We start from the raw sequence: 9,891 nt of genomic DNA, 5'->3' as shown, positions 1-9,891 counted from the left end.
CCTCCTACTTTGAAGTCTCCGAGCCCATCCAGAGCTTCCTTGGTAAGGCATTCGCTGTACAAGTTGAACAGAATTGGTGATAAACAGCATCCTTGTCGAACTCCTCTTCCAATCTGCACACTTCCTGTCTCCCCTCTGTCCAGCCGTACTGTAACTTTCTGATCCATGTACAATTTGCTAATCCCACCCCACTAGGCAATAAAAAAATCCTGGTATTTACCTAGACGTGCTGGAGAAAATCACGAAAAATATTGGTCGTGATATTCGGCGTCCTGACCGAGATTCGAAGAGGGCACGTCCCGAATAGAAATAAGAAGTGTTACCGTATGAGTCAACTTTCTCGCTGGAAATTCGTTTTGTAATTATTTTAGAACAGTTTGACTCGTGTGACAACAGGGATAAAACGTGTCCCTTGACTTATGTAGCGGGACACCGAGTCAATGATTTAAGTGTATGTTTACTGGAAATACCATGACCCACATTTGCAACGTCAGGTTTACTTTTATTGTGCCGTAATCTTTTAATGGACCGTTTGACAATATGCCAGATTTCAAGAACGCCTACTTGGAAAAGGGACTGTTAACATCGGAACAATAAACTCTATGAGAAATTAGTTCGGAATCTACCACCTCTGTAGTACATTAGGTTACATTAGGCATATGTAAAATTAAAACTTGGATGTTAGGGGAAGAACATAACTTACAAGCGTTTGAAAACAGATCGTAAAGAACACATTTGGACCTGTGAGGGATGAAGTAGATAGGAAAATTTAAGATATTTAGTTCTCCAAAACGTGGGACTTAATGTGTTCTAACACAGGTGACGTAGATTTACTAAGACAGCGAAATTACGAAGGTCACGATAGACTGGTCATGTTGCTAGAATAGAACAAAGAACTTATACAGAATATTGTAAAGACAGAAAGTATTGATAGGATAATATTAAGAGAGGTGTTAAGGAAGTGAATCGTGTTCAACAGCGGGCTTTAGTATTAGCCGCGTTGAACTCTCAGGTTCTACTACCAATTACGTTATAATTTTACCGGCTGTTTTATATTGGTGCAAAATTATGTCTCTTGCTCTTAAATAGTGAGTATTTGAGAAAAAATGTCCAGGGGAGGTAATATATGGACTTTCAAAAATGATGTAACAGAGATTCTGAGGAAATTAAACGAGGATGTTTAGGATAATCCGTTGACCTACACAGCGCATAAATATTGTTATGATTAGATAAACTAGCACTTGCGGAGGGCATCAGAAATATAAGCAGAACTTTGGGCGAGGAGTCCACTTGGAAAACCATTCTAACAAACTGATAGGAATAGGCCATATTAAATAGATCTATAATAACTGGGATTTCGGACATGTAGACTGCAATCGTTTGGCTCAGGATACTGCAATGTAAGATATTATTATATGAGGTTTCCACTGCGACGAAGATTCGTGTTGTTTTGTGGGTTATGATGCTCTGTAGTCTGGTAGGTGAGTGCTAAGAATTCGAAGAAACGGCTTGCTTCTATCTTCATGCAGTATGTACTACCAAACATTGGTCCCCATCTACCTGACTACACGGCGTGATACCTTGAAAACCACATTATTAACTGCAGTTATTTTCTGATATTATAAGATCAGCTCGCTTATTTCTTAGCCGGTCACTTAACGGGTCAGAGATGATGCCCCAAATTTAAAGGCCGAGGATGTGATAATGTGCTGCCTGGTCAGGACTATCTCACAGCTCAGGCGACGGTGATAAGATGTGTATGGAGCAATGGTGGAATGACGATTAGCAGGGAGAAATATAAGAAACTTGGAGAGAACGCTGCTCCAGTGTCACTTCGTCCAGTCACCCAAGCCTGAACCGTAACGCTAGTGACACACACGGCGGATTTTTCCGTGGCGGAGAGTTTACCGTCGCCGCTCAAAGAAATCGAGAGTTTACACACAGGGCGGAAAAATTTCCGTCACCGTCGTACGAGTAAGCTGGTAGGTATAGGCAGTGTAGTTTCATCTTCAGATCATAACACATCAGTTGTGTTATTCAAATTAGTGTAGGTTGAAATGAACAGAAAGCAACTTCTAGCGTTATTGTTAATCCGTCGTCGAATGAAAAGGAGAAGAAAAAATCGACTAATTTGGGTTCATCAAATAAATGAAAGAAAAGAGGAAGTTGGAGCTTTCTACACGTTGTTTGAAGAATTGAGGCAGGATGAAACGAAATTCTTCAATTACTTCAGAATGTCGATGACTTCCTTTGATGGACTGCATGGCCGGTTGAAAGATACCATTTACTTACATTTACTTACCATTTACAACCATTTACTTATTTATTCTGTTGCTGTTTAGAGTAGATTGTAAATATGCTAATAAATTAAAAATAAATTCTTAAAACTTTTTTCTTGTCATAATTTTTCATCAAGGCAAAACCTTTCCACCATCACGCGGCGGCCCTGATTTTACAAATGAAAATAGTAGCCTACCATGGTTGTCTAAATTTAAAAACAAATGAATGGCAATGCGAGTAAGAACTTTTTTACGACCCCTACACTTTCTAGTACTTATATGTGAGAAAATATGGACTTACCAAAATCATTTCTCTCTCTTTCTTCCAACTGATCGAAGTCGCTTCGAAATCCAAGGCAAGCTTCATGCCAAGCGTTTCTGGTAGCGTTTCTATCCTTGAAAATTTCGAGGGTTTTATCCCACAAAACAGGCCTCTCTTGTATTAACGAAATTAGAATTTCATTATCAATAATCTCGCTCATGTTCACTAAAAACTATTATTGATACGAATATAATATTGATTGAAAACTGTGAACACGAAGTTCAGTTCAACTCACACTGAGCAATTAACTAAGCGGGAGAAAAACAGCCATGTGTGTAAACGTGCATTTAGTCACGTACGCCAGTACTTGAAGGTTTCTGTTTTTTAAAGACCCCGACGGTAAAACTTCCGTCAGCGTACAGTGGCACCCGACGGCAGCACAGCTACCGCTGACGGCAAATTGACCGATCGTTTTTTTTTTCCGTCTAATGTATAAGCTCTAATTTACTTCAGTGGGCTACTGTTGGAACGGCGGCGACGGTAAACTCTCCGCCACGGAAAAATCCGCCGTGTGTGTCACTAGCGTTATTCTCCGAGGTAAGAAGCCAGCGCCTAACCGCCTGGGCTAAAACAGGGAATTCCACCACCTATTCAATAACTCCCCCAGATGGAGACGTGTTAGAATACGTGTACTTTCGCCGTAACCCTGCAAGTCGTAGAAGGCGACGAAAAGAGAACCCCGTGCCTGGGAGTATAACTGGGCCATCCTCTCACTGGGGGACATACATACAGGCATATTGTCCTCTAGGTTGTGCGTTGGACGCAAGGCTGATGACCTTGTATTGTAAAAACATTATTGTTGCGTAATCTGAAGAAGTGAAAAACGGATTGTCTTATGTATTAAGGAAGGCTGTGGTTCAAAAAGAACTGTTTCGCCAGCGATGATGATTCTACAGCTATAAACGACTCAAGAAAGGCCTTGTCCGTAGCGTTAGTGATGCTGTAGAGAGAAGGTGTCAAAATGTCTGGTGCTATACAAGATGTTCGCTTACCTGAATGCAGATCATAACAGCGAGACCAAATGCGAGGGCAACTAGAAGATGGGGATGTGGGCTGTGCGACATGCCGACGACGGTTCCCATGCACCCCAGGAAGATGAGCATGCCGGTTCCGACGAGCTCTGCTAAGGCCATCTGCAGAACCTGGGCCCGCGAATGGGGCCCGAACAGTGAATCGTCTACCCCCATCAGCCGCTTTAAGCCTGCGAACAGTGCAATGGTTCCGATGTCATGGAGACACCTGCAGAGTACGAGTGCGTCTACGGATCTGACTAATGAACGCAGATGGAGGCTTCACGAACCTTTGATTCCTAACAGTTGACGTATGCTTATAAAAGCTGTCAGACTGTATATACAGCTACTCCTTACCGCTCAAGAGGCCACGTATATAAACACCAAAGCCTCTAAGGTAAATCCACTGCTCGCTCAGACGGTATATGTGTACGTATAGTCCACTGTTTTGTTGTGACCGCCGGATTGCGAGTTGCAGGAAGCATGAGATTTGTGTTATGTCTGTACAAGCAACGCGATGATGGGGATTAGGACGACGCACCGTAACCAAAGAAGATGACTCAGATATCCTGATCGTCTAATCCACACGCTACTTCTTTGTTAATGGAGTTGACCAAATCTACTGCGCATTAAGTTGACTATGTCTAAAAGTGTAACTGTATATATTAAGGGAGCCTGGTGGCCTAGAGACAAGACTTTTCTTACGGAAGGCCTTGGGTTCGATATGGGTGTGGGGAAATTTATATGAGAAGGTACCCAGACTCTTAAGCTGCGTCCTGTTCGCCGGAAACTTTGTTATTGGTTTTAATCTTTAAGTATAAAAGTAATACTTATATACAAAATATAATATTTTATGCATTCTTGGATTGTATAACGACGCCTTTTCGAGTGTATGAGTTGAAATATCGAATGATGAATCTAATTGTTGTGGTAGGAAAGAGTCGTGGTCTGTTTTGATGTACAATCTCAGAATTCTCGTAGATGAAATGAGGATAACCACGAAAACATCAGGACAAAATTAAACCTCTAACCCGGGGAATTTTATTTTTGACTTCCTTTCAGGTAATTGTGTGTCACATACGCCATTGTTTCTCATTCTTTCCCTTGTAACTGCACACTAAAGTATAATCCATGTCAAGGAAGATGAGATGGGTTAGGCATGTAGCACACACAGAAAATAATATAAATAATAAGAGGATAATGTTCAAGTAGATCTTTGAAGTCACGTAGGAGGTTGTAGACTGATTAATCTGGCTCAGGTTAGGGACCAATGGTGGGCTGTTGTGGACACGGTAATGAACCTCCGGTTTCCATAATGTGCTGTGAAGAAAATACTAGCTTCTCAAAGAGAACTGTGCTCTAGCCAGTAAGTTATGTCACCACGCAACACAATTTGTGCTGTGGTGAAGTTATGTGTGTGTACACAGTGGCACGTATTATTTTCGCAGGACATAACAGGTTAACTTTTCACTAAGGAACAGGCATAATAAACTACGAGTGGCAGCCATAGATTACAATAACAGCGAGAACTGACAAATGCCCCCCCCCTGCGCCATGACATCTGTTCCTCTAAGGAATTAGTTTTAAGTCAACCGAACATCAGCTAGATGGTAGAACAATGGCAGTAAGTTCGACAATGCTTCCGACAACGCACCATACACCTAATAGGCACTGTTATGCCAATAATTTTCAAGAAATCGACGAATTTTATGCAAATATTGCAAAGAACAGAAAACAACGTTGTACTGTTTCATGAAGACAGTTTCTACCCGATAAATACTTAGCGAGATAATGCACATATAAGGTAAATTTATCCCTGTAACAGGCCGTGGAGGTCCATAGGTTTGTGAGACGTTGAGGCTCCCTCATCATATAGACAATCGGCTCACAGATGGCGGTAAGGTTGTCAGCCTTACGCGCCGCCCGCCCTTTATCCCCCAGGAAAATTCCCGATACTCATTTCTGTTAGAGGCTGAGTCGGTCCCAGGACCATAGTGCGCCTGGAAGGNCATGTCGAGCCCATCCAACCGTCCTTGATTTGATCACCCCAGTAATACTCGTATATGGTGAAGGGCACAATTTATAAAGCCTCTCGTTATTTACTTTTGCAATTTCTCCTTGTACTTCCACTTTGTAAGGTACAAATATTTGCCTCTAGAAACATACCCCACTTGCTTCCCCCTCTTAGAGTGAGAGACCAAGTTTCAAACCTATGTCTTGGTTTACGTCGCGTCCGTCCAAGTCTTAGTGCTCCTTGTGACACAGTTCGTCACATGCTAGCTTTTTTTTTTTGGGGGCGTGCGCTGACAATAGCTGCGTCCCCCAGCCAAAAGGCTGAACGCGGAATGTTCGCACCTACCCCCATATCTGGAGGCCATCTGATTCGCTTCCTGAAGGTGCTCTGTGTCTTGCTGACAAGAGGACCAGTTGCACTACAGAAATAAGTGGCCAGACGCTGTGCAGAGAATAGACGCAGCCGGAGTAACGAAAAATATATTTATAAACCGATCGGTAAAATATAGATATATACCGGACGCCCTAAAAACGGTGTAAAATTTAACTGTAGATGCAACACGTATAGGCGCCCTGTAGGGCGTCTCCCCCCTCCCTGGAATTTTGGGGAAGAAATCGAAATTTATGAAAAAATATATCAAATATTATTACCCAAAATAAAAAGCATTTAAACATGATCTTCTATGCTGAAGACTGTATTGTTGTCAGTGCAAATAGTTTTATAGTTTACTTTCTGGCTACCTCCGCCCCTCTCACCCTTTGAGAACTTGCGCCCCTCGCCTTGGAAAAAATGTAGCTTCATACATGGCATTAATGTGTAACGCGTGGAAGAAGAGATCATCATTTTAACCCTTCGAAACCTCTTTATAACCTTAATTAATTAATTTGTCATCCCATGAAGGCGTATGAGGGAGCGGGGGTAGGTTCCCCCTCGGTGCTGCATGGAGGTGAGTGGTCAGCTTCGCATTATCCTCAGAGAGAAACCCCAGGTTTCCGTTTAATTAGAGGCTTGGTGGAACCCAGATCCGGTGTGGACATGGAGGAGAAAATAAAAATCCCTTCCTCTCCCTGGTATCGAACCCCGACTGTCCATCCCGTGGCTAGTCACTGTACTGATCGAGCTACTCCGGGTTCTTACAACCTTCTTTATGCAGAGCGGTAGGTTTATGGTATAATTTAGCCCATTAGCCCATAAATAACTTTTGAACCTTCATGGGATCCCATATAGCGCAGTCGGTATAGCGATCAGCTACGGGCTGGACGGCGGAGGGGTCGGAGTTCGAGACCTGGTAAAGGCGAGATTTTTCTTCTCTCCACAGCAACCAGACGGGCTGTGGGGTTCACCCAGCCTCATAGCAAGTGGGTATCAGGTGGTCTTCCCCGGGGGTAAAGCAGCGCGAGCGTCAAGCTGACCACTCACCTCCAACTAGTGCCGAGATCAAAAATACGTGGTCCTATACATGCACTCTCGCATACATCATCACGGCGTAGTGCTTAATTAGCTAGGTACAGAGACAATTTTACCTTTTTAAGGTTATTCATGGCAGATTTATCCGAAAAAGTAAATCTTACTTTCAGTGTTCAGATGATCAGCAAAGGATGTAAACCCGGTGTCAAGACTCGCCTTGGTCTTACAAGAATAAATTGAGAAGTTACGGACAGGATTTATGTAACTCAGAATAGGGGCTGTTGGCAGGTTCTTGTGAACACACAAAACCCCTCTGATTCCATAAAGGGCAGAGAATATTGTAATTAGCTGAGCGACTGTTAGCTTCTTAATGCGGACTCTGCCTCCACCGTAAACCTGCGAGTGGTAGAAGGAGACGAAAAGGGAACCCCGTACCTGGGCCATCCTGTCACTGGGAGACATAAATTCGGGGACCTGGTCCTCCAAATTGGGTGGTCGAACACAAAGCTGACGACCTTGCTCTGTACAGAATTATTGTTGCGAAATCCAAAGAAGTGAAAAACGGATCAAATCCGCCAGAATCTTGTAAGGAAGGCTGACTCAAAGAGGACTGTTTTGCCAATGATGATGACGGTGTTCATTTAGATTATTAAATATTCAACATAAAATGTTGTTCCTGTACTTAACTAGTTAAACACTACGCCATGAAGGCTTATGGGAAAGTGGATGTAGAGATCTATATTTTCTTGACCTCGGCACTAGCTAGAGGTGAGTGGTCAGCTTCACGCCCCTGCCGCTTTACCACCGGAGAAGGAGCCCCCGGTACCCATTGTATAGGAGGCCGGGTGGGCCTCAGAGCCGGTCTGGACGATGTGGAGAAGAGAAACCTCTTGACCCTACCGGGACTCGAACTCCGACCCCTCAGTCGTCCAGCCCGTAGGCAGTCGCTATACCGACTACACTACCTCGGCTCACAAATATTCAACGTAAGGATATCGATAAATGATTGAAATAAGGTGTTCAGATCTTAACGAGAAGTTTTATGTCGTGTAGTCATGTTTTGTTCTTCGAGTGACTCTTGAAGAAGATATCGAGACATCTTCTTTCGATCATCACGCAAAATAGGAGTTCTGTTTCGGCCTTCAAACCACAGATACGAGATTTCCATGTTTCCATGCGATTTGCTGTACTGTAGGCCTACCTAGCATAGCGCTTAAGTAGTTAAGCACAGGGACAACTTTACCTTACCTACTTTAAACATTCAATCAGTGGTGCTAAGTAACAGGATTATCAACGAATTATTACTAATCGATTCTTGACAGTGCTAATAAATACAACAGATAGGCGTGGTAAACTGTACCGAGTTCAATTATTCTTCCTTTTAGGATGTTTAGCACCCGAAGGACGTGTAAGAAATGCATGTAACTTAACACTCAGGCAATCAGATGGATCTGAGAATGCAAATTGGATTAATCTGGTTCGGGATATCGTCCAGTAGCGGGCTCTCGGACAGTCAGGTTGCACAAAAGGCAGAAAATTCCCTGATTATCTGAACGACGGTCAACTTATGATTGCTGCATTGAGCTAGTTAGTTTTGTAAAGTAAAAGTAAGTAAAGGTATCCCTGTACNTTCGAATCCTCGATCCCAGAGTTCAAGCAAGCGAAGACGGTTCATGCCTTAGACAACGCGGACACTGATGGCGGCATGACAACTGTTAATTTACCACATTTCGAATTAACGTAGCAACAAACTCTCAAGCGTTAACAGGTTACACGAACGAAACAAGCGAGAAGTCTTTTGTTTTTGAGAATCGTGTCTATCCTGTGAATGCTGATAATATTTTTTTGTTTGGGTACGTATTTTTTTTTTCCTTGGCACTACAGCCCCAGTGGGCCTAGGCCTACCTCCATGAACTCCGTTCACTTCGGTTTTTTCTCGATCTTACACATACGGTAGGACTCCTTGGGCGGGTTATCAGCTCGTCGCAAGGCCTCTACCTGTACACAAACACAGAAAAAACGCACACAAAAATCCATGCCCTGAGTGGGATTCGAACCCACGATCCCGGCTTCCGAGCAAGCGAAGACAGTGCATGCCTTAGACCGCCCGGCTACCGTGACCGGCTTATAACGATTTACCTATCGAAAATATTCCAAGTACATTTATGGATTTTAATTAAACTGTACTTGACGTCGTGTTACATTTATTAGCACAACAGGTATTTGTTAATGATCTGATAAGGCTACGCGTCAGTGTCATGCAAAAGAAGAGCAATGTGTGACGGTCACGAATTAAATCAAATTCTTCGGCCAGCTCTGTTTAAGTTTCTTATAGTAAATGTTTACCTAAATCCGGTAAGTGATACGCAAGACGTATTAGTGAACAGAATCTGCTATGTCATCTGTTCATACAATAAATCCTAATAAGTTGTCTACAAATCTTAATTTTGTTCTATATCGGCGATGAATTCCCTGGTTATATACACAGCCCTGCGGTCTACAAAACCTAGATTAACGGCCGTGGGAATCCCGATGCGCTGACCATGCGACACCCTCTGTCGGCTAAAGTTGGCACTAACTTCGCTAACAAGCGGCGGTCGTTCGGTTGGTATAGTTGGCTTGTGGACTAAAGGCCACATATTTAATAAATAAGGGGACCTCCTTGTACCNATTTTCTAGACAATCGGCTCACAGATGGCGGGGAGGTTGTCAGCCTAACGTGCCGGCTGCCCTTTACCCCCAAGAATATTCCAAGAGCATTCCTGGTACTCATTTCTGTTAGAAGCTGAGTCGACCCCAGGGCCATAGTGCGGCTGTAAGGATTAGTTCGATTGAAAAAAAAATCCACCTCATCGGGAA

At 43.2% G+C, this 9,891-nt stretch overlaps 1 protein-coding gene across 5 annotated transcripts in view; it reads right to left on the bottom strand.

Moving 5' to 3' along the window:
• The window catches only part of LOC111861391 (aquaporin AQPAe.a), a 61,617-nt gene that overhangs the window by 6,781 nt on the left and 44,945 nt on the right, over nt 1-9,891 (bottom strand). For all 5 annotated transcript variants that reach the window (XM_023845921.1, XM_023845919.2, XM_023845922.2 and 2 more), the window contains exon 2: nt 3,594-3,802. In XM_023845921.1, the coding sequence (XP_023701689.1) occupies nt 3,594-3,802 (209 nt within the window). The remainder of the gene's footprint in view (nt 1-3,593; nt 3,803-9,891) is intronic.

This window comes from Cryptotermes secundus, unplaced genomic scaffold (assembly GCF_002891405.2).
Source record: "Cryptotermes secundus unplaced genomic scaffold, Csec_1.0 scaffold289, whole genome shotgun sequence".
Lineage (NCBI taxonomy): Eukaryota > Metazoa > Arthropoda > Insecta > Blattodea > Kalotermitidae > Cryptotermes > Cryptotermes secundus.
The sequence above is the reverse complement of the archived record's forward strand: the minus strand, read 5'-3'. Positions and strand labels throughout refer to the sequence as shown.